The sequence below is a fragment of the Oncorhynchus mykiss genome, chromosome 8, assembly GCF_013265735.2.
Source record: "Oncorhynchus mykiss isolate Arlee chromosome 8, USDA_OmykA_1.1, whole genome shotgun sequence".
In the NCBI taxonomy this organism is placed as follows: domain Eukaryota; kingdom Metazoa; phylum Chordata; class Actinopteri; order Salmoniformes; family Salmonidae; genus Oncorhynchus; species Oncorhynchus mykiss.
In genome coordinates this window covers 24,562,677-24,589,163 of record NC_048572.1, presented here as the reverse complement: position 1 = coordinate 24,589,163, position 26,487 = coordinate 24,562,677, and the positions used below count along the sequence as shown (strand labels likewise).

Below are 26,487 nucleotides of genomic sequence, written 5' to 3'. Positions count from 1 at the left end.
CTAACTTCACTAAAGCCCCAGTGCAGCCCTCATCTACCTCTTCTCCATCCTCACACACCTCCCCCTCCACCTCTTCCCCACCTCCCTCGCAGAGTTAATTAAAGAGCAGGAGTGTTGTACTGCTCATTAGGCGCTGGGCCACTAGAGGTCTGGAGGCAAGGTATCTGGCTCGAAAGACCACTCCCAGGGGTTTCGCTATAGGATAACATCCCCTTATCTCCATGCTGATATAGTTACAGTAGGGAGTACTGCATAGAGTCTACTATATAAGGTAGTGTATATCAGCGCTAAGATAAGAGGCATTACAGTGATTAGCATATACTCCACCCCAGGGGCAGTCTGCAAAGGGTGGGGGCAGCAGTTACTCCACAGAGAGTATCAAACTGCGACAGGAGTGCCGACAGTGCCGGAGACTGCTGCACAAGCAGGAGCCTCTAAAATATCACAATTAAAATGTAGAATATTATCAGTATGCCCGAGGTTAAATGTAGGCGGGATGGTGTTGAGAGCAGCAGGAAGGGTTGATTATGCACACCACTAGAACGAACAACAAGGTTAGAGAAGGTCAGTGGTGGATGATGCAATGTCAATGACACCTATATGGGGAGTGGTTACACCGTACATAACAGAGTGAAACTGTATACAGGATTGGTTAGTAACGGATTACATGTAACAAGGATGACATAAACCAATCAGCTCGGATTATGAGAAAAAAAATATATAATTGTGCTTGGTTCATAGAACCGGGCTTACGTCAGTAACCTGCGGAAGCCACTAGATGTGGTTTGTGTTTTCTTCCTGCAAATGTTGCTCTATCCTTTGAACGGTTTAAACTACATAATATTATGACCCCATGCCTGAAAGATAAGACTCCCTCTACAATGCCCACAAGCAATAACAGAGTGGACAAGACTAGGAACTAAATCAGACTGGGGGGAAAAGAACTGATGATGATGTTATATTCTACCTTGAAGAGGTAAATAGAGGTTAGAGGTTATATTCTACCTTGAAGAGGTAAATAGAGGTTAGAGGTTATATTCTACCTTGAAGAGGTAAATAGAGGTTAGAGGTTATATTCTACCTTGCTAAAAAAAAATATTGCCTGGTGAGCTTCTGAACTTCAATACCTTTCTGATGAATTTCAGTCACTCTTAACCATACTACCTTCAGCTTGAAATACTGTCAAAACTGTCAGACTGATTTGTAATAAACTGTCATAGCTACAATTAAAACAGTCAACATTGTCCGTCGATTACATTACAGTTTTTACATGGTGGGGTTTGGCGAAAAAACATCGAAATGGGCTCAGGGACCAAAACGTTTGGGAACCCCTGTTCTATACGGAACAAGGCTTCACCAAAAAGGGAATATGTTTTACAACGTAGACCTTTGGTTAACTTTGGTAATGGTGACATGACATTACATACCTGTCCACAGCAGTAGTTCAGACTATTTCCATCTAGTGTATTTATTGTACATGTAAACACTATCTGACACACACTGAATTCCCTGGCATACGAGACCATAACATTCCTACACAACACAGAGGAGAACAGCTATAATAAGCACTAGGCCTCACCATGTCTGTTAGACGAGATGGCGTGGCGAGAGGTGGTGGTGGAGAGGAGGAGCTGGAGGGGAGTCATAGGACAGAGTCTGCTTGCCATTTGTCAAGGGGATAGCAATTTGCTTACATCCAGTTTAACTTTCAAGGAAGGGATGTCATGTTAAAGTAATGTTATCCTTGAGATGAACATGGATATACAGTTTCAGTCAAAAGTTGACACACCTGCTCATTCAAGGGTTTTTATTTGCACTATTTTCTACATTGTAGAACAATAGTGAAGACGTCAAAACTATGAAATAACACATATGGAATCATGTAGGAAGCAAAAAAAAGTGTTTCACAAATCAAATTAGATTTTATATTTGAGATTTTTCAAAGTAGCCACCCTTCACCTTGATGACAGATTTGCACACTCTTGGCATTCTCTCAACCAGCATCACCTGGTTTTTCCAACAATCTTGAAGGAGTTCCCACATATGCTGGGCACTTGTTGGCTGCTTTTCCTTCACTCTGCAGTCCAACTCATCCCAAACCACCTCAATTGGTTTGAGGTCAGGTGATTGTGGAGGGCAGGTCATCTGACGCAGTACTCAATCACTCATCTTCTTTTTCAAATAGCCCTTACACAACCTGGAAGTGTGTTGGGTCATTGTCCTGTTGAAAAACAAATGATATCCCATCTGGTTTGGGCTTAGTGCGGCTGACGTATCGCTGCAGAATGCTGTGGTAGACATGCTGGTTAAGAGTGTATTGAATTCTAAATAAATCACTGACAGTGTCACCAGCAAAGCACCACCACACCTCCTCCTCCATGCTTCACGGTGGGAATCACACGTGAAGATCATCCGTTCACCTACTCCGCGTCTCACAAAGACACGGTGGTTGGAACCAAAAATGTCACATTTGGACCAAAAGGACAGATTTCCACCGGTCTAATGTCCATTGCTCGTGTTTCTTGGCCCAAGCAAGTCTCTTCTTCTTATTGGTGTCCTGTAGTAGTGGTTTCCTTACAGCAATTCAACCACGAGGGCAGATGTGTCTGTTACTTGAACTCTGTGAAGCATTTCGTTGGGCTGCAATTTCTGAGACTGGTAACTCTAATGAACTCATCCTCTGCAGCAGAGGTAACTCTGGGTCTTCCTTTCCTGTGGCGGTCCTCATGAGAGCTAGTTTCAGAGCTTTTTGAATGCACTTGAAGAAACTGTCAAAGTTCTTGAAATGTTCTGCATTGACTGACATTCATTACTTAAAAAAAAAAAAACATTTTGGTTACTACATGATTCCATGTGTGTTATTTCATAGTTTTGATGTCTTCACTATTATTCCACAAAGTAGAAAATAGTAAAAAGAAAAGAAAAACCCTGGAATGAGTCGGTGTGTCCAAACTTATTACTGGAACTGTATCTGAAGCAATAAGGGATAATAAATAAAACTACACTGAACAAAAATAAAAGCAACACGCAACAATTTCAAAGATTTTACAGAGTTACAGTTCATATAAGAAAATCAGTCAATTGTAATACATTCATTAGGACTTAACCTATGGATTTCACATGACTGGGAATACAGATATGCATATGTTGGTCACAGACACCTTTAAAAAAGGTAGGGGCGTCGATCAGAAAACCAGTCAGTCTCTGGAGTGACCACCATTAGCCTTATGCAGTGTGACACATCTCTTTTGCATAGAGTTGATCAGGCTGTTGATTGTGACCTGTGGAAAGTGGTCCCACTCCTCTTCAATGGCTGTGCGAAGTTGCTGGTATTGGCGGGAACTGGAACACACTGTCGTACACATTGATACAGATCATCCCAAACATGCTCAATGGGTGACATTTTCAGCTTTCATGAATTGTGTATAGATCCTTGCGACATGGGGCCATGCATTATCATGCTGAAACACACTTCTCCAGCGTGCCAGTGGCCATCGAAGGTGAGCATATCCTCTGAAGTCGATTACGACGACAAAGTGCAGTCAGGTCAAGACCCTGGTGAGGATAAGCATGCAGATGAGCTTCCCTGAGACTCTTTCTGGCAGTTTGTGCAGAAATGTTTGGGTTTTGCAAACCACAGTTTCATCACCTGGCTGGTCTCAGACGATCACACAAGTGATGTGGAGATCCTGGGCTGGCGTGGTTACACGTGGTCAGCGGTTGTGAGGCCAGTTGGACGTAATTCTCTAAGGAGAACAAACATTGAATTCTCTGGCAACAGCTCTGGTTGCTGCAGTCAGCGTGCCAATTCCACACTCCATCAAAATTTGAGACATCTGTGGCATTGTGTTGTGGGATAAAACTGTACATTTAGAGTGGCCTTTTACTGTTCCCAGCACAAGCTGCACCTGTGTAATGATCAAGCTGTTTAATCAGCTTATTGATGCCACATCTGTAAGTGGATGGATTATCTTGTCAAAAGAGAAATGCTCACAAACAGGGACGTAAAGAAATGTGTGCACAAAATCTGAGAGAAATACGCTTTTTGTGCCTATGGAAAATGTCTGGGATATTTTATTTCAGCTCACGTAACATGGGACCAACACTTTACATGTTGCGTTTATATTTTTGTTCAGTGTATTTAGGGATGTCAGTTTTGAGTACTAGTGTATACTGCACCCATAGCAGAACTTTCATTACATTCCAATATATAACCTTTTTGGGATATGACAACTATAAAAAACTCTCATACAGTCTAACAATACAATGTATCATCACTATTAGGGTGAGCCAAGCTGGAGCATTAACAATACATATCTGTCTCGCTGAAAGAGGGGAAGGCAGCTCCTTGCAGGTCGTACGGAACAGAACAATGGGACCAGATCAGAAAGGATCAAAGGATTCCTCAGCGCATGTCGACACACAAACACAGAATTTCCCTCACTTTCTCAGGAGCCCTACATGCACACCGAGCCGGGTGGGAAAAGGTTGATATGTACATGACTTCCTCTCTCAGATTTAAGGTATTGAAGGCTTCAAAGATGTGAAAAACCTTGGTGATCCATTTACTAGAGTCTCAGTTCCTGACATGCGTTGCCTGGGGAACGGTTGCTAAGGGAGTGTAGGCAGCACACGGCCTGAATCCGAACGTCTTTCAACAACTTACTACTACCACGGACTCAACACAAAAAAGCTTTGTCAGTATTTTTCAAGAAAACGAGAATCGCTTGAATGTGCTGTGTTTGACAAATTAATTATTTAGACAGTAGGAAACCAGTGCGGAGGAGGAGGACATTACAGTATGAAAGTGTCAGAACGAGGGCAGACTATTAATACAGACAAAATTAGAACCTAGGTTGGGGTAGGAGCTAGGGCTGGGCGATATAGCCAAAATATATTACAATATTTTTCAAATTTCTGACGGCATGGCGGTATTTTATGTTTCTGAATAAAAGTTCTAAATATGTTTTATGAGTAGTGCATAACCCTTGAATGTCAACATATGAATTTGGAGTGCTTTTAATGAGTTTTCTCCATTCTGATGGTTTTATACTTAACCAAACTAGTACAAAATTGACGAAGTAGTACAATTTGTACAACTTTTCATTTTATTTAGCACTCTATCATAAAATCGTTATAGACAGTATTGCAAAAATCCATAATGGTATATGTTGATCCACACAGGTATACAGGTATTCATAATATAGTCGCCCGCCCAGGAGCAGATGTTAGACAACATGGTCTACATCCAATGAAATTGCCAAAATACAATTCCACACTGAAGAGTGAGCATCTTTGGAGTGGTCTTGAGAACTAACTGCACACAGTCCGAGCATTAGGGTGTAGCAAGTGTGATGCTTCTCAGCGGTCCTTGATTCTGACAGCCAAGGGAAGCAGAGCCGCACAATCACAAAGCCTGGCAAGCCCCCAGTCCAGTTGGTCAGAGAAGCTTTCCTCATTGGCCTGGCCTGAACAGTTCTGTATCAGTGGACTGAAGCCCAGTTAATCCATATGGAGCTACACTATAAATGACTCTGTCCAACTCTACAGCTCACAGTTACTTCCACGTGTCCCCTAACCAAGCGCAGCAAGTCAAACCAGGGGCCTCATTTATAACCATTGTATAAATTTCACACTATACATGTGCGTGCGCCATTAGAAAAAAAATATATATATATGCATGTCTAAAAATAGAGATTTATAAACTTGGCGCACACCATACGCACGTTTCCCGTTATAAATCTGACACGTCCTTAAACTGTGCACGTGAACTAGCATTATAACTCCGCCTGGAAAACACCCTGCATTCACCTTTTATGGTCACTTAATGCCATTTATTTGCTGTATAACTTGGAACTTTTTGAATTAGGCCATGTCAGTTTCTAATAAACTCAGCAAAAAAAGAAACATCCGTATTTCAAGTCCCTGTCTTTCAAAGATAATTTGTAAAAATCCAAATACCTTCACAGATCTTCATTGTAAAGGGTTTAAACACCTTTTCCCATGCTTGTTCAATGAACCATAAACAATTAATTAACATGCACCTGTGGGATGGTCGTTAAGACACTAACAGCTTACAGACGGTAGGCAAGGTCACAGTTATGAAAAAGTAGGACACTAAAGAGGCCTTTCTACCGACTCTGAGAAACACCAAAAGAAAGATGCCCAGGGTCCCTGCTCATCTGCGTGAACGTGCCTTAGGCATGCTGCAAGGACGCATGAGGACTGCAGATGTGGCCAGGGCAATAAATTGAAATGTCCGTACTTTGAGACGCCTAAGACAGCGCTACAGGGAGACAGGGCAGACAGCTGATTGTCCTCGTAGTGGCAGACCACGTGTAACAACACCTTCACAGGATCGATACATCCGAACATCACACCTGTGTGACAGGTACAGGATGGCAACAACAACTGCCGAGTTACACCAGGAACGCACAATCTCTCCATCAGTGCTCAGACTGTCCACAATAGGCTGAGAGGCTGGACTGAGGGCTTGTAGGCCTGTTGTAAGGCAGATCCTCACCAGACTTCACCGGCAACAACGGCGCCTATGGCCACAAACCACCATCACTGGACCAGACCGAAAAGCAAAAAAATGCTCTTCACTGATGAGTCGCGGTTTTGTCTCACCAGGGGTGATGGTTGGATTCGCATTTAACGTAGAAGGAATGAGCATTACATCGATTTGGAGGCGAAGTGTCTGTCATAGTCTGGGGTGGTGTTTCACAGCATCATCGGACTGAGCATGTTGTCATTGCAGGCAATCTCAAAGCTGTGCATTACAGGGAAGACATCCTCCTCCCTCATGTGGTACCCTTCCTGCAGGCTCATCCTGACATGACCCTCCAGCATGACAATGCCACCAGCCATACTGCTCATTCTGTGTGTGATTTCCTGCAAGACAGGAATGTCAGTGTTCTGCCATGGCCAGCGAAGAGCCCAGATCTCAATCCCATTGAGCACATCTGGGACCTGTTGGATCGGAGGGTGAGGGCTAGTGCCTTCCCCGCATAAATATCCCGGACCTTGCAGGTGCCTTGGTGGAAGAGTGGGGTAACATCTCACAGCAATAACTGGCAAATCTGGTGCAGTTCATTGAGGAGGAGATGCGTTGCAGTACTTAATGCAGCTGGTGGCCACACCAGATACTGACTGTTACTTTTGACACACACACACACACACACCCCACCCCCCCCCCCCCCCCCCCCCCCCCCCCCCCCCCTTTGTTCAGGGACACATTATTCCATTTATGTTAGTCGCATGTCTGTGGAACTTGTTCAGTTTATGTCTCATTTGTTGAATCTTATGTTCATACAAATATTTACACATGTTAAGTTTGCTGAAAATAAACACAGTTGACAGTAAGAGGACATTTCTTTTTTTTGCTGAGTTTACAAAAGAGCAATGACAAATTTGATCAAATATTTTTGGAGGTGTTGGCAGAATGTTATCTTTTGCAGGAACTTAGGCTGTATTTGGAAAAGGACTGACAGTTTCTGAAAGACAATAAAATGGCACATTATTGTGGACATGTCAGCTCTTCTCACTAACAGCAAATGGCTGCATTTTTTAAAATTATGTTAAAAAATTAACAAATAATATTCATATCACCCATTTGCACAAAATACTTACTTACCAACCACTAGAAAATGTGCGTGCGCATGGTCTAAACTTGTGTCGAAGTAATGACATTCTCACACCAAGTTCAGTTTTTATAAATAGTAACCTTTGGGAGAAAATTGGTACATGGTTGTTTTGAGATATATGTTGTATTTCATCACGAGGCCCCAGAACACTAGTCAAGCCAAGAAGAGGAATTGGTTTTGTCCAACAGCAGCCAGCCCTGTGTGTTAGACAATAACAGAACACAAGCACTATATATGTAGTCACACATACCGTGTGATCAATGTCAAGCAGCAGATAAATGCTCCTCATTAGCAGCTTGTCTCTAAATGATTCTGTCAATCGGGTACAGAGCACCACATCAATTCCAATCTCCCTGCATCAGTATGGAGAATATCTTCCTTTTGTCTCACCACCTGACAGATGCTAGAAGCAGGCACAGTGCTACAGTCAAACTGCTATAGTCTCACACCAGAAACTTATACATCCCATTAGACTCTTTTAATCTAATGGTAGGTTAATACTGGGTATCTCTGGGACTTTAAAGAGGCACCTAAAAGTCTTGGCTGTTGTGTGTTATGTCGTCAGAAGGACTGGGATTTGCGTTTGGAAGAGGGATTTCGGGGTAGGGAGAAAAACATCCAAATCCACACATTTGCTTATGTAATCTTCTGGAAACCACAGCCAGCGATCTTCTGACAGAGGACAGTGATCTAAATATTTATTTATAGCGTGGTTCAAAGTATAACACTGAGAAATAGTCAGAGTAGATATAGTTATGCGTGACGAAGCACGGAATGTATTTAAGAGATGGATATATAAACAGCCAAGGCTCAATTCATGTGGTCATTCAAGAATTTGGTATGCCATTGTTGGACTGGATTGCTGCAAGCCTTAAAACAGGATTTCCACATTATGTGTATGAATGGCTTGCATTTCCCCCTCAAACACACACGTACATAGGATTTGTGACACACAGTCACACACACTGATCCCTGGGATGCCAGGCTGCTCTGAGGCCATAGCTGAGTAGCTAGAGCGGTTTTGGCTGGGGCCGCGCCTCTAGTCTCTCCAGCTGGAGCTATGAATGCTGACAACGTTTAGCTAGCTCGCCTGGGCAGGTTGCTGTTAGCTAGCACATGGACAAGCAGTACTACAGTAGTCATACATGACACAAATTACCACCATAGCTGGATCCTTCGTTCTGTTTTGCACTACAGAATAAAGTTTGAGAACAGTCAGCCCTCAAATGCTGGTTACCTAACGTTAGCTAGCAAATCCGAGTTGAAACAAGCTAGCTAGCTAACGTGAGCAAGCAGGAATTTTAGCTGGCCAGGTAGGATTTGCTTGGTTAGCTAGCTAGCTATGCTATGGCAAGCAAGGTAGAAATTAAGTCAGCTAGCTAGACTGTTATGCTAACAATGATGCTAACCTTTTAGCTAGCTAGCTAACGCCAGCAAGCTAAATACATGGCTCTGAGTCTAGCTGGCACTGGCAGGAGTATGGGGTCACGTTAGTTACAGCATGGCGAAGGGGAATTGATTTCTTCAACATCTTGCTAGCTAGCTAGCTAGCAAAATTAGCAAAGCCAGCTGTAGTCACATATCGGCAACCTGACATAATTTCTGGAGGCAGTGGAAACAATTTGAGCTAGCCCACCAAGGCCAGCCCAACCTGGATTGACTTCAAAGTGCCAATGGAAACTGGGCTCAAGTCAGCTGGGCCTCTTGCTTTCTCTCCCCATCCCTCTAATTTTAATTTGACTTCTGCTCCCTTGATCCTTAGTATTTTATGAAGATATTCCAAATAGAGAGGAAGCAGCAAGGTCTCTCCCCTATCTGACAGAAATAACTTGTATGTATATGGAAATTGATATGCATGTACGCAAGCATGACAATGATAGATGTGACTGGATGTAGGCCTTTAGTATAGGAATCTGTTGTTTTCTCAGTGTTTTGTCAGTACAGGACCATTATCATTTATTTATTCTAATTTTAAATGAATGTAGTTCTGTCCTTGAGCTGTTCTTGTCCCTTACGAATAAAGATTGCAGTCGGAGTGCAGTATGACTTCTGTACAGTGCAGTAACTGCAGTATGCTGTAAATACTGCATCCAAATTAACTTTTTTTTAACGACAGTAATGTTGCAGTGTAACTGCAGTTACAGTGTAGTATAACTGTGGTGCTAGGCTAATTATTCTGAAATTACTGTGTCCAAAATACCACCGTCGACTGCAGTTACTACACTTTGAGGTTCTTTTTACATTTTTTTTCTCCCCAATTTCGATCTTGTTGTTCTCCGAAACATGACCCACCAAACCGCCATTCTTAACACAGTGTTTCCTCTGTGCTGAACTGACGACTGAGGAAGGCCTGCAGGCGCCCGGCCTGCCACAAAGAGTTGCTAGAGCACGATGAGCCAAGTAAACCCTCCCCGGCCAAACCCACCACAAACCCAGACGACACTGGGCCAATTGTGCGTCGCCCTATGGGGGATCACAGCCAGTTGTGATACAGCTCAGGATCGAACCTGGGTCTGTAATGACACCTCTATCACTGCGACGCAGTGCCACTCAAGAGGCCCACCACTCGTTTATTTGGAGGACATTTACACTTAGGTTGGAGTCATTAAAACTCGTTTTTCAACCACTCCACAAATTTCTTGTTAACAAATTATAGTTTTGGCAAGTCGGTTAGGACATCTACTTTGTGTATGACAAGTCATTTTTCCAACAATTCTTTACAGACAGATTATTTCACTTGTAATTCACTGTGTCACAATTACAGTGGGTTAGAAGTTTACATACACTAAGTTGACTGTGCCTTTAAACAGCTTGGTAAATTCCAGAAAATTATGTGATGGCTTTAGAAGCTTCTGAGAGGCTAATTGTCATCATATGAGTCAATTGGAGGTGTACCTGTGGAGGTATTTCAAGGCCTACCTTCAAACTCAGTGCGCCTCTTTGCTTGACATCATGGGAAAATCAAAATAAATCAGCCAAGACCTCAGAAAAAAAGTGTAGACCTCCACAAGTCTGGTTCATCCTTGGGAGCAATTTCCAAATGACTGAAGTTAACACGTTCATCTGTACAAACACCATGGGACCACGCAGCAGTCATACCACTCAGGAAGAAGATGCGTTCTGTCTCATAGAGATGAACGTACTTTGGTGCGAAAAGTGCAAATCAATCCCAGAACAGCAGCAAAGGACCATGTGAATGTAACAGTATAACTTTAGACCATCCCCTCGCCCATACCCGGGCGCGAACCAGGGACCCTCTGCACACATCAACAACAGTCACCCACGAAGCATCGTTACCCATCGCTCCACAAAAGCCGCGGCCCTTGCAGAGCAAGGGAAACCACTACTTCAAGGTCTCAGAGCAAGTGACGTCACCGATTGAAACGTGATTTAGCGCGCACCACCGCTAACTTGCTAGCCGTTTCACATCCGTTACATGAAGATGCTGGAGGAAACAGGTGCAAAAGTATCTATATCCACAGTAAAACGAGTCCTATATCGACATAACCTGAAAGGCCACTCAGCAAGGAAGAAGCCACTGCTCCAAAACCACCATAAAAAAGCCAGACTACGGTTTGCAACTGCACATGGGGACAAATATCATATTATTTGGAGAAATGTCCGATGGTCTGATGAAACAAAAATAGAACTGTTTGGCCATAATGACCATCGTTGTGTTTGTCGGAAAAATGGGGAGGCTTACAAGCCGAAGAACACCATCCCAACCGTGAAGCACGGGGGTGGCAGCATCATGTTGTGCGGGTGCTTTGCTGCTGGAGGGACTGGTGCACTTAACAAAATAGATGGCATGATGAGGAAAGGAAAATTGAGGAAAGGAAAATTATGTGGATATATTGAAGCAACATCTCAAGGCATCAGTTAAAGCTTGGTTGCAAATGGGTCTTCCAAATGGACAATGACCCCAAGCACACTTCCAAAGTTGTGGCAAAATGGCTTAAGGACAACAAAGTCAAGGTATTGGAGTGGCCATCACAAAGCCCTGGCCTCAATCCTATAGAACATTTGTGGGCAGAACTGAAAAGGCGTGTGCGAGCAAGTAGGCCTATAAACCGGACTCAGTTACACCATCTCTGTCAGGAGGAATGGGCCAAAATTCACCTAACTTATTGTGGGAAGCTTTTGGAAGGCTACCTGAAACGTTTGACCCAAGTTAAACAAAAAGGCAATGCTACCAAATACTAATTGAGTGCATGTAAACTTCTGACCCACTGGGAATGTGATGAAAGAAAGAAATCTCTACTATGATTCTGACATTTCTTAAAATAAAGTGGTGATCCTAACTGACCTAAGACAGGGAATTTTTACTATGATTAAATGTCAGGAACTGTGAAAAACGGAGTTTAAATATATTTGGCTATGGTGTATGTAAACTTCCGACTTCAACTGTATTATGTCATGTTTCATGTGGACCCCAGGAAGAGTAGCTGCTGCATTTGCAATATAATTTTTTTTTTTACCTTTATTTAACTAGGCAAGTCAGTTAAGAACAAATTCTTATCTTCAATGACGGCCTAGGAACAGTGGGTTAACTGCCTGTTCAGGGGCAGAACGACAGATTTGTACCTTGTCAGCTCGGGGATTTGAACTTGCAACCTTCCGGTTACTAGCCCAATGCTCTAACCACTAGGCTACCCTGCCGGGGGATCCTAATCAAATAAAAACTGTACTCCGCATCCATTACACAGTCTATTTCACTCACCAACACAACATGGGGCATGAGAGTAGAGACCAAGGGCCTCATTTATAAACGTTGCCTAGGCACAAAAGAAGGCGTGCGCCACTTTCTAAGCAAACTTTGGGATTTGTAAAAAACAAACTTGACGGGAGAATGTGCAGTCCTCCACGGAGACTGACCAATACGTACGTACGGACATTGTTCTGTTTAAACTGATGCCGTTTTCAATGCCTCAGTTAGGCAGATATGAGTGCACAGTTTCATTAATTGTTATCACATGTTCGTTGCGCAGAACTGTCAATGTGATAATGGCCCTGTCAATGTCAGTTACAATCAGGGTAATTACCACACCTGAAGGTGTTACGCAATTAGGTAGCTTCGACAATCAAACGGGTGGGTATAAAAAGGCATGCAATTACAATGGCTGGTTTGGCACTGTTGGAAGATTTGGCGAATGGAAGAATTCCGAGATTGCGAATTTTCAGAGACCAGCAAGATTTACTGGCCAATGATAATAAGCGGCTTATGAGCCGGTTCCGATTACCAAGAGCTGTTCTCTTGGATCTCTGTGCTGTAGTGGGCTGTAGAGAAGCACCCGCAGAAACCAAGCCATGCCTGTCCCACTTCAACTCCTTGGCAACCTAGTTAATGGTGTTGATGGTGTCTCTTTGCGTTTGCAGGACTGCATCTGTGAGGACACGGCCGCTGGAGGGTTGTGACGCACAAGGTGCAGTGGAGACACTGGGGCTGGGCACACTCAGCTCCTGCTCAGCTGCAGCACCACCGACCCAGTGGAACACTCAGCTCCTGCTCAGCTGCAGCACCACCGACCCAGTGGAACACTTAGCTCCTGCTCAGCTGCAGCACCACCGACCCAGTGGAACACTCAGCTCCTGCTCAGCTGCAGCACCACCGACCCAGTGGAACACTCAGCTCCTGCTCAGCTGCAGCACCACCGACCCAGTGGAACACTCAGCTCCTGCTCAGCTGCAGCACCACCGACCCAGTGGAACACTCAGCTCCTGCTCAGCTGCAGCACCACCGACCACCAACACAACTTGAATGCATTTGGTTTACTCTTTTCAAACGAGGGAATACTAATTACATACCTGGATCATCCGGTGCGTCTTGCATGTCTTGTCACCCTCCTTGAGCTCCAGTGTCCCCTTTCCCTGCCAGTGGCACAAACACTTTGTCTGTGTAAGGCTATGCGCCTTTTGGCCACTTTTATGTCGTACCACTTTTTTATTTCTGAAAGGGTCCGACCGTCTGAGCCAGCAGCATTCACAGCATCCACCACATGCCGCCACTAACTCCTTTTTGACATTTATAATGCCCACAATGCCCACACTGTGTCCACCAAATATTATTTTGGGGATTCAACCTCCCCACAAGAACTTCCATTTCACACTTGGTGAAATTTCTATTAAAAGGGTGGGTGTTAAAAGGGTGGGACTAAACGCCACCTTTTGACGTGAATCCTCCGTTTTATAAAGTAGGCCCCAGCTCTGGAACACGGATACACTGGACCTCTGCATTACTGACCACAGAACAGTTCTTAACCCTGGGTGTGAAAATAGACTAGTGGTGCTAGGCTATTTCACTACAAGGCTCGATGATGGAGGGTGTAATAGGAAACTACTATAACCAAAAGTGTCAGTCATTTCATCATTGGCGTTATTTATAAAAAGGGAAGAAAACAACCGTGACCTTTAAAATATATCCATCTCCATTCTGACACTAAAGACTAGAATGTGAGGTCATGGTAAAGTATGCCTAACCTTCAGGCTAAATCTATGGTGGAATTATAGACCTTGAAACAAACTGACTGAAAGTTCTAAGCTGTCTCCTGATAGTAGAGTGTGTGCATGTTCGTGATTGCGTACATGCATCCATGTGTGGAGGTGTTTCTGCACCTGTGTGTTTAAAAAAATTTTTTTTAGAGAGTGCAGATGAGTGTGAGCCTGTGAGAATGTGTAGCCTACTCCATCTCTCCAGGGTGCGCCAGGCAGGATTGTAGTGAGTTTGCATCACAGGGATGACACCAGGCATTAAGCACCCAGCCAGTTCCATTGACTGCAACAGCTAAATATGGACGAAGGCTGGAACAGAACAGAAGAGTCAGAGTGAGGGGGAAGCTCAGGGCCAGATCCATTTCACACACACTAGTATAAGTCCTTTGAACACATCCAGGCCTTTTGTGTTAATGACAGAGCCACACAGATCGGGTCAGATATCCTTAAAAGGAGCCATCCTAAAGGAATGCTTACTCTACTAATACATTACAGAGCTATGTTGGACAGACATGTTGCTATGTCAGGTACGTCTTTGTATGAGGTGGTCCACCAGCCAAGGAACATTTGGAACGGTCCATGGACATTCTTCACAGCGAGGCCTATGTCTGAATGTATACAGAAAGTGTTTTAGACTAGGCAATCACTCAACAAGCTTGAGACCAGGCCACCCACTTCTCAAATCAATCAAATCAAATCTTATTTGTCACATTACACATGGTTAGCAGATGTTAATGCGAGTGTAGCGAAATGCTTGTGCTTCTAGTTCTGACAATGCAGTAATAACCAACAAGTAATCTAACTAACAATTCCAAAACTACTGTCTTATACACAGTGTAAGGGGATAAAGAATATGTACATAAAGATATATGGATGAGTGATGGTACAGAGCAGCATAGGCAAGATACAGTAGATGGTATCGAGTACAGTATATACATATGAGATGAGTATGTAAACAAAGTGGCATAGTTAAAGTGGCTAGTGATACATGTATTACATAAGGATGCAGTAGATGATTTGAGTACAGTATATACGTATACATATGAGATTAATAATGTAGGGTATGTAAACATTATATTAGGTAGCATTGTTTAAAGTGGCTAGTGATATATTTTACATCCTTTCCCATCAATTCCCATTATTAAAGTGGCTTGAGTTGAGTCAGTGTGTTGGCAGCAGCCACTCAATGTTAATGGTGGCTGTTTAACAGTCTGATGGCCTTGAGATAGAAGCTGTACTGTACCTGTACTGACCTCGCCTTCTGGATGATAGCGGGGTGAACAGGCAGTGGCTCGGGTGGTTGTTGTCCTTGATGATCTTTATGGCCTTCCTGTAACGTCGGGCGGTGTAGGTGTCCTGGAGGGCAGGTAGTTTGCCCCCGGCGATGCGTTGTGCAGACCTCACTACCCTCTGGAGAGCCTTACGGTTGTGGGCGGAGCAGTTGCCGTACCAGGCGGTGATACAGCCCGCCAGGCTGCTCTCGATTGTGCATCTGTAGAAGTTTGTGAGTGCTTTTGGTGACAAGCCGAATTTCTTCAGCCTCCTGAGGTTGAAGAGGCGTGTGAGTGGACCAATTCAGTTTGTCTGTGATGTGTATGCCGAGGAACTTAACTTACTACCCTCTCCACTACTGTTCCATCGATGTGGATAGGGGGGTGTTCCCTCTGCTGTTTCCTGAAGTCCACAATCATCTCCTTAGTTTTGTTGACGTTGAGTGTGAGGTTATTTTCCTGACACCACACTCCGAGGGCCTTCACCTCCTCCCTGTAGGCCGCCTCGTCGTTGTTGGTAATCAAGCCTACCACTGTTGTGTCGGCCGCAAACTTGATGATTGAGTTGGAGGCGTGCGTGGCCACGCAGTCGTGGGTGAACAGGGAGTACAGGAGAGGGCTCAGAACGCACCCTTGTGGGGCCCCAGTGTTGAGGATGTTGTTGCCTACCCTCACCACCTGGGGGCGGCCCGTCAGGAAGTCCAGTACCCAGTTGCACAGGGCGGGGTCGAGACCCAGGGTCTCGAGCTTGATGACGAGCTTGGAGGGTACTATGGTGTTGAATGCTGAGCTGTAGTCGAGCTGTAGTCGATGAACAGCATTCTCACATGGGTATTCCTCTTGTCCAGATGGGTTAGGGCAGTGTGCAGTGTGGTTGAGATTGCATCGTCTGTGGACCTATTTGGGCGGTAAGCAAATTGGAGTGGGTCTAGGGTGTCAGGTAGGGTGGAGGTGACATGGTCCTTGACTAGTCTCTCAAAGCACTTCATGATGACGGAAGTGAGTGCTACGGGGCGGTAGTCGTTTAGCTCAGTTACCTTAGCTTTCTTGGGAACAGGAACAATGGTGGCCCTCTTGAAGCATGTGGGAACAGCAGACTGGTATAGGGATTGATTGAATATGTCCGTAAACACACCGGCCAGCTGGTCTGCGCATTCTCAAACTACCCTCCATGTGTGTGTGCCCCATGTTAGCGTGGAGCAATAAACCAGTTTGTTAATGATGGGGTTAATATCAAATCCATGTCAGGATTCAATTTTATGACTTTCAGATGGGAGAATGTGGGTTGACTTTACAAGGCAGCAAAACCACACACATGCGCCTGTGTAAATCAACACTTATAACTGCTCTAGTGCAGGATAAGAATCAGATAGGGCTTGCCCCGACAAAAAAATATATATATTTGGGGCAATCGATTGGTAGAAATATATATTTTTAAACATATATTTTTCAATATATAGACGGTTTTAATCAAATCAACTATATATATATACACATTGAACTTCTCTGATGCTTTAAGCTCCCTATTTGATGAAATAAGACAAATTACTAAAAAGGGAGATAACCAGAAAAAAACCTGTCCCAACCATCCTCCTCCTGTTCCTACTGGCTTTCAAAGATTCTACCGTTACTCTCCAGAATTTGATATACGAGGAGTCAGCTAAATGTATCATGTGGAATACCAATTTATCTTACCATTTCTACCGATCTGCCAGTTATGGTTTTCATATGCACATTTTTGTGGAACAGTTTAATTTCAATTATAATAACGTCTTCATATCTCAAAATCATGGCTATGTGGTTAGTCAAAACGCTATCCAAATATAAAAATGATAAACCTAAAAACGATGTAAAAATAGCCTAGAAAGCCAACAAATTAAAACATTGCAGCCTGCAGGCAGAACATTTCCTGATAAAAAATTAATATCCTATAAATCGCATTTGCTATGCATGGCCTGTCTGCAACCAACTTGAAACATTGCATCAACTATTAACTTGGGTCCGGCCCGAAGCTCCTTGCAACATTGTATAAAATATTCTGGGCCCTCAGAGTTTCCCGCCCCAGTGAGCTCAGGACAGACACAGCTGTAGGCTATTTGCGCAAGGGACAAGAAGTAATCAGGCAGGCCTATTTTATGACGTTTCCTCTGGATCAGAGCATGACATTATTCCCTTTCACGCTGAGTGGATATTGAAAGAGAGCTGGAAAGGTTTTTCAAATACGTTTGTTGTCATTCTCAATGAATGTAAAAACAGACTTTGTTTGCTTGCTGTTTGAGGTGAAGAAACATTACTTTGAGAATTCCACTCATTAGTGGTGGTGCATTAAGCCAATCAGAAATACTATCAGATACCGAAATGGGCAAATTTATATGCCTGCATTTGCGCGCAGGCCAGGTAGCCTATAGGCCTACTTCTATGCATAATCAGGTGAGCGTCCTTACTCAACATTAACAGGAGCGCTCCAAACAAAAGACATGGACTAAATTGACAAAACTCGTAAATGGAATAAAATAAACCAGAACTTGTTTCTCACTAGTGTAGCATAGGTTGTGCGCTCTGCAAACAACATGTCCACTCCGACAATGAGAACGGTAAAAGACTGGAAAAATAATATATTGAATGCATTAACAGACATGAAGTAACCAAACAGACATTGTAGATTAGAAATTATAGGATAAACGGTAAATGTACTACTGATAATATAAGTATTGGGGAATTGATAAACACTAACAATCAAATGCAAACAATTCACACAATGAAGTTATGAAACAACGAATGTGCACAAATTGGCAGCAGAGAGCGCATTCTGGAGACAGAAGTGGACTGCACAGCCACACTCCCCTTCTTGGACTTTGCCATTCCCGTGGCCTCCACAATGGATTAGTCTCGGCCTCCAGATGGATTAGTTCACTGAGATGGGCGCAAACAAGACAGGTGTCTCGTTTGCAAATAAATAAATAAATAAATAAATAAATAAATATGCTACTGCTCAACTAAAAATAATCTCGGTCCACCAACATCCTTTCGACCAGTCAAATAATTGGGGTCAGCCGTAGAATCAGAGATGCCATATACCCTGTGGAACACCTCATCTGAGACTAACAGGTATGGGTATGAATGATATGACAAGTCCATCTCACGTACAATATACTACAATGACATCCCCAAGGCAGTCGCTGCCAATAAACTGCTGCTAACCAAATTGCCAAGTGGCCTTACAGCAGGCCTTGGGGTCTCAGTGAGCCTGCTGAAACAAGAGGATTCATTTAATGAAAAGTGTCATTGTGTTTGCTGAGTCACCATACATCATGGGACGACAGGAAGGGACCGCAAAGACACAAATAGGCCAGATACACACCTATTGGACGGACACACGAACACAGAATCGTCAAACTCTTTCTTACTCACAATCTTCAGAGTTAATTCTCCGTAACGACTAGTGGGTACTAAAGCAAGCAAATCTAGGCCGATTAACAAATAACGTCATGGATGAGTTCTCCTTCGACTGTAAAGTTAAATTCAAAATCCCATGGGCAAAATCCCATGGGCAGGTCTGGGATTGAAATGACCCTGACTCACATACAAACAGTTATCATGATAAAGCTCAACATAGAGCCAAGTCTCTCCATCTTAAGCTTACTTCTATTGCAGCTCCTTTATGGTCAGACACATACAACATATACTGCTGCCATACCAGGAGTCTGTTCATCATTCATATCACAACACCCTGACCACCAGCAGCCGCCTACTCTGCAGGCATCACACACACACTCTCCCGCCATACTACCTGTCAGTCAGCCAGGACAACTAAATCCACAGCACATTACTCTGTAAATCGGCTGCAGTCAAGAGGACAAGGAGAGAGGGCCAGGGGCAATCCAAACTCCAGATGCTCTCTACCAAACTACCGATGTTCTCTGCTGCTGTGACGCAGGATATGGCACTGAGGGAGGAGGGGGTCATATCGTCATGATGCCATGTCTGTGTACATGGGGACAGGACAGGTGGCAGTCCCTGTGTGGTCCTGTGAGATCAGGCTGCAGGCTAATTCAATAACGTTTTATAGGTTTCTAGGAGTAGGCAATAAAATAGCTGACAGACAGCAGCTGGCTCCGATTAATACTGCTGCTACAGTGATACGCTGGACTGCACTGTCCTGTGGTGCCCCACTGAAGAATGGGGGGCCCTGTACCACACAGAAACTCAGCGTTAGCTGCACATTATTACCACCTAAGGGGGAATAGGTTCATTGCCATTTAAGGAGAAGGAAAAGGTACAGTACTCCCTCTAAGAGCTCGCTTGAGTCTGAGCCGCAAAACAGAAGTGATTGCACTAGAAAACCCTCTTAACAAAATGTGTGTTAGCCTAGGTAAACGCATTTGAATATGAACACGGACGGATCTCATGCCAAGCGTTATTGAGTGTGTGTGCAGCAGGAGAGAGAGACTCAAAGGATTTAGAACAGTGTGTTTTCAGAATGGGAGAGAAAGCCAAAGTCCCCTGAGAGTGATAGGGGTTCACTGTAGAATAGCTTTTCATTAAGAAAGCCTCTATCAGTCCATTTCTTCTTTTGAAGTCTCCAAACACACACAACATGTCTGCCTCTCTCACTCTCTGATGCACACCAAGTCAGATATGCGTTCTCATACGCACACACTTCTCATGCCTGTGTGTGTGTGTGTGTGTGTGTGTGTGTGTGTGTGTGTGTGTGTGTGAGAAAGAGAAAGCCAGCTCCTAACCTCAGGCTGTGAGTGTACCATTGCACTCAGCAGTGTTTTGTGATTCCACCTGAAACACTGATGTGGTGCCTGTATACTACAGCCTGCCACAAGCGCTATCATTCTCTCACCCAGCCCTGCTCTACTCCAGGGGTGTCTGAACACAAACTGGCAGCCATCAGCCTCACTCTGTGCCAGGATGTGGAAGAACACCACCTGCAGGCAGGCAAACACTCCACCTGCCTAGTTAATATGGGAGTGGAAGTGGTGAGGGCTGGAGAGGTAACAACCTTTTGGAGCATAAGTCCAAAGCCGGTTGAATCCATTCAAAAGTACAGCATATAGTCAAAAGTATGTGGACATCCTTTCAAATGAGTGGATTTGGCTATTTCAGCCACACCCTTTGCTGACGGGTGTATAAAATTGAGCACACAGCCATGCAATCTCCGTAGACAAACATTGGCAGTAGAAAGGCCTTACTAAAGAGCTCAGTTACTTTCAATGTGGCAATGTCACCTTTCCAACAAGACGGTTCGTCAAATTTCAGCACTGCCACAGCTACCCCGCTCAATTGTAAGTGCTGTTATTGTGAAGTGGAAACTTCTAGGAGCAAAAAAGGCTCAGACGCGAAGTGGTAGTCCAGACAAGCTCACAGAACTGGACTGGCGATTGCTGAAGTGTGTAGAAAATGTCTGCCCTCGGCTGCATCATTCACTACAGAGTTCCTAACTGCCTCATGAAGCAACGTCAGCACAAGAACTGTTCGTCTGGAGCTTCATTAAATGGGATTCTACGGCCGAGCAGCCGCTCCCGAGCGATTCAGGTCTAAGGCACTGCATCTCAGTACTAGAGGCATCACTACAGAACCTGGTTCAATCCCGGGCTGTATCACAACCGGCTGTGATTGGAAGTCTCATAGCGGCGGCGCACAATTGGCCATTGGACTCTGGAGCAGTGGAAACGCGTTTTCTGGAGTGATAAATCACGCTTCACCATTTGGCAATCCATCAGACAAATCTGGGATGCCAGGAGAACGCTACCTGCCCCAATGCATAGTGCCAACTGCAAAGTTTGGTGTTGGAGGAATAATGATCTGGGGCTGATTTTCATGGGTTGAGCTAGGCCCCTTAGTTCCAGTTAAGGGAGATCTTAACGCTACAGCATACAATGACATTCTAGACCATTCTGTGCTTCCAACTTTGTGCCAAACAGTTTGTGGAAGGCCCTTTCCTGTTTTAGAATGACAATGACCCCATGCATAAAGCGAGGTCCATACAGAAATGGTTTGACAAGATCGGTGTGGAAGAAATTGGCTGGCCTCCACAGAGCCCTGACCTCAACCCCATCAAACACCTTTGGGATGAATAGCAACGCCGACTGCGAGCCAGGCCTAATCTCCCAAAATCAGTTCCCGACCTCGCTAAGGTCCCAGCAGCAATGTTCCAGCATCCAGTGGAAAGCCTTCCCAGAAGGGTGGAGGCTGTTACAGCAGCAAAGAGGGGAACAACTCTATATTAATGCTAATGATTTTGGAATGAGATGTTTGATGAGCAGATGTCCACATACTTTAGATCATGTAGTGTACTTGGATCAATATATTTAGGCAAGCAGGTAGTGTTAAGCAGGTAACTGACTGATTGGCTCATATTTGATTGAAACACTGAACTCTGTATCTACGAGATGGATTGGGGTCTGAGTAACAGTATTATATTTAGTGCTGTCGTGCTGTGTTAAGGGCTGTTGTAGGCTCAGATCTTACTTTCTCTGCATCTCCAGGTCCTCTGGCGTAGGTCCATTCTGAACCTGGGGGCTCTGTCTTGGCAACGTCGGGCCTGGAAGGAGAAACACACAGAGATGGTCAGAAATCCGCTCTGAAGGAAACGGCCTCTGGACTCATCGCTTTTTACTCAAATCTCAATGCCTAAATATTTAGTGTAGTCTCATTTATTGAGGGAATGCAACACCTACCCAGTAATTTTTCTCAGCATTTCATTCAAAGTTTCAGTCTTAAATTTGTTTCAAAATCAGAATCAAATCCAATTCACAAACTACACTGTCTCCTTCCCAACTATTTCTTCTTTCAGGCCAGACCGATCCTTTAAGCGTAATTCCTTGTCGGCCGGCTAGGTTGTGACCTAACGTCTGTCATTCTGATCCATTCCCAGAGCTGTCTATTAGCCTGCTCTCACAACTACTCCAACCAATCAGCCATCATATCCACTGACAGCACTGGACCACTGCCAAACAGCCACAGAGTTACAAAACAATCCATTATCTGGTAGTTGTAGAGACGACAAGACCATCGAAAGAAAATCAACACAAAACAAACATACTAATTTGATTGTAAGAGAGCTCCACGTTTGGCCAGGGATCAAAGACGAGTCAAAAGTTTGGACACACCTACTCATTGCAGAGTTTTTCTTTATTTTTACGATTTTCTACGCTGTAGAATAATAGTGAAGACATCAAAACTATGAAATAACACATATAGAATCATGTAGTAATCCCCCCCCCCAAAAAAGAAGAGTTAAACAAATCTAAATATATTTTATATTTGAGATTGTTCAAAGTAGCCACCTTTTGCCTTGATGACTGCTTTGCACACTCTTGGCATTTTCTCAACCAGCTTCATGAGGTAGTCACCTGGAATGCATTTCAATTAACTGGTGTGCCTTGGTAAAATTTCATTTCTGAAATGTATTTCTTTCTTAATGCGTTTGAGCCAATCAGTTGTGTTGTGACAAGGTTGGGGGCTATACAGAATATTTGGTAAAATACCAAGTTCATATTATGACAAGAACAGCTTAAATAAGCAAAGAGAAAACGACAGTCCATTTATTTAACACATGAAGGTCAGTCAATTCCGGAAAATGTCAAGAACTTTGAAAGTTTCAAGTGCAGTTACAAAAACCATAAAACACCATCACGAAACTGACTCATGACACCACCACAGTAAAGGGAGACCCAGAGTTACCTCTGCTACAGAGGATAAGTTAATTGGGGCGGCAGGGTAGCCTAGTGGTTGGAGCGTTGGACTAGTATCCAAAAGGTTGCAAGTTCAAATCCCCCAGCTGACAAGGTACAAATATGTCGTTCTGCCCCTGAACAGGCAGTTAACCCACTGTTCCATGGCCGTCATTGAAAATAAGAATATGTTTTTAACTGACTTGCCTAGTTAAATAAAAGGTAAAATAAAAAATGACAGTCACCAGCCTCAGAAATTGCAGCCCAAATAACTGCTTCACAGAGTTCAAGTAACACACATCTCAACATCAACTGTTCAGAGGAGACTGTGTGAATCAGGCCTTCATGGTTGAATTGCTGCAAAGAAACCACTACTAAAGGACACCAATAAGAAGAAACATGAGTAATGGACATTAGACCAGTGGAAATCTGAACCTTTGGTCTGATGAGTCTAGATGGGGTTTTTTGTGTGACGCAGAGTAGGTGAACGGGCGATCTCCGCATGTGTGGTTCCCACGTGAAGCATGGAGGTGATTTATTTAGAATTGGCACACTTAACCAGCATGGCTACCACAGCATTCTGCAGAGATACACCATCCCATCTGGTTTGCGCTTAGGGGGACTATCATTTGTTTTTCAACAGGACAATGACCCAACACACCTCCAGGCTGTGTAAGGGCTATTTGTCCAAGAAGGAGAGTGATTGAGTGCTGTATCATATGACCTGGCCTCCACAATCACCTGACCTCAACCCAATTGAGATGGTTTGGGATGAGTTGGACTGCAGAGTGAAGGAACAGCAGCCAACAAGCATTTGTGGGAACTCCTTCAAGACAGTTGGAAAAACATCCCATATGAAGCTGGTTGAGAGAATGCAAAGCTGTCATCAAGGCAAAGGGTGGCTACTTTGAAGAACCTAAAATATTAATTATATTTTGATTTAACACTTTTTTTGTTCATGGTACCATATGTGTTATTGCATAGTTTTGATTCTACAATGTAGAAAATAGTAAAAATAAAGAAAAACCCTGGAATGAGTAGATGTGTCTAAACTTTTGACTGGTACTGTTTGTTGATCAAATGTATACACGTTAAAGTGGTTTTAAGTGATTCACTGAAGTCTACGTCCGATAGGTGAAAAGCCAATGCGGTTATGGCCAGACACAAAGTCCAGTGTAGACGGACGTTGGAGGGCTTGGATCTGACCAAAAGAGACGAGTCTTCTCTATGCTATCAGTATTCAGGCTGGCTAGTGTCTGTGTAGAGCAGTGATACATTGATCTGCTATTCCAGACAGATGGAGAGAGCTCTAAATCTGAGGGAAGAATAAGGCTTTTATCTATAAAGGTTTGGCAGCAGTGACTCATATATAACCTTCTGTTCCTACACCAGACCTGCTAGTGACAGTTCACCACAACCACAGCCCTCTCCACACTCCTCATCAACAGCAGTATCTGCTGAACAAGCTTTTGATATCACAAACGTTTATTAGAAAAGCTCCATAACCATTACCCACGACGAAAGAGGATTGATAATACAAAACTGTTGTAACTAAAGGTATTATTGACTTGCACCTCAGCCCAGGGCAAGTCCAGTCAGAACAAGTAGTAGCAGGGCCAGGTCTCTTAATAGCAGAGGCATCAAACTCATTTCCCCCCCGGGGGCCACATTCGGTCTTTAACAATGTCCAGCGGGCCGCACTGAATTGGTTACATATTTCCCCACAGCAAAAAATGTGCAAAAAATAGTCCTCTATCCATAGTTTTTGGAATGCTAGATGCTAGCTGTCTAGCTTTCATTTGGGTGATTTTTAGCGACCTGGACAATGTCAAGTAACTGTATAAATGTAGGTCCATTATAATTTCAACACAGTTTTGATTTGAGTAATTTTAAAGTATTTTGAGTTTCTTTATATACAGTGGCTTTGGAAACTATTCAGACTCCTTGACTTTCCACATTTTGTTACTTTACAGCCTTAGTCATGTTCTCCTCAATCTACACACAATACCCCATAATGACAATACAAAAACAGGTGTTTAGAAAGGTTTGCTAATTTATAAATAAATAAAACACGAAATATGACATTTACATGAGTATTCAGAACCTTCACTGAGTACTTTGTTATAGCACCTTTGGCAGTGATTAGTCTTGAGTCGTCTTAAGTATGACGCTACAACCTTGGCACACCTGCATTTGGGGAGTTTCTCCCATTTGTCTCTGTAGATCCTCTCAAGCTCTGTCTGGTTGAATGGGGAGTGTTGCTGCAAAGCTATTTTTCAGGTCTCTTCAGAGACGTTTGATCAGGTTCAAGTCCAAGCTCTGGCTGGGCCACTCAAGGACATTCAGAGACTTGTCCTGAAGCCACTCCTGCGTTGTCTTGGCTGTGTGCTTAGGGTCATTGTCTTGTTGGAAGGTGAAACTTTGCCCCAGTCTGAGGTCCTGAGTGTTCTTGAGCAGGTTTTTATGTACTGTGCCTCGATCCCGACTTGTCTCCCAGTCCCTACCGCTGAAAAACATCCCCACAGCATGATGCTGCACCACGCTTCACCATAGGGATGGTGCCAGGTTTCATCCAGACGTGACGCTTGGCATTCAGGCCAAAGTGTTCAATCTTGGTTTCGTCAGACCAGATAATCTTGTTTCTCATCGTCTGAGAGTCTTTATGTGCCTTTTGGCAAACTCGGGAGGCCAGCTCTAGGAAGTGTCTTGGTGGTTCCAAACTTCATCCATTTAAGAATGATGGAGGCCACTGTGTTCTTGGGGCCCTTCAATGCTGCATAACTTTTTTGGTACCCTTCCCCAGATCTGTGCCTCGATATAATCCAGACAATTCATTCGACCTCATAGCTTGGTTTTTGCTCTGACATGCACTGTCAACTGTGGGACCTTATATAGACAGGTGTGTGTCTTTCCAAATCATGTCCAATCTATTGAATTTACCACAGGGGGACTATAATCAAGTTGTGGAAACATCAAGGATGATCAATGTAAACAGGATGTACCTGAGCTCAATTTCGTGTCTCATAGCAAAGGGTCTGAATACTTTCCGAAGGTATTGTATATATACACAGTACCGGTCAAAAGTTTGGACACACCTACTCATTCATGGTGTTTACTTTATTTTTTACTATTTTCTACATTGTAGAATATAGTTAAGACATGAAGACTTAAATAACATATCGAATCATGTAATAACATTTTATATTGGAGACTCTTCAAAGTAGCCAGCTTTTGCCTTGATGGCAGCTTTGAACAGCTAGCATTCAACCAGCATCACCTGGAATGCTTTTTCAACAGTCTAGAAGAGGTTCCCACATATGCTGAGCACTTGTTCACTCTGCAGTCCAAATCATCCCATACCATCTCAAATTGGGTTGCACTCAGGTGATTTTGAAG

General features: G+C 43.7%; 1 protein-coding gene across 1 annotated transcript in view; it reads right to left on the bottom strand.

The window, feature by feature from the left end:
• The window catches only part of LOC110529212 (protein enabled homolog), a 106,749-nt gene that overhangs the window by 21,400 nt on the left and 58,862 nt on the right, over positions 1-26,487 (bottom strand). The window contains 1 exon segment of the mRNA XM_036985106.1: positions 21,887-21,959. Within this exon segment, the coding sequence (XP_036841001.1) occupies positions 21,887-21,959 (73 nt within the window).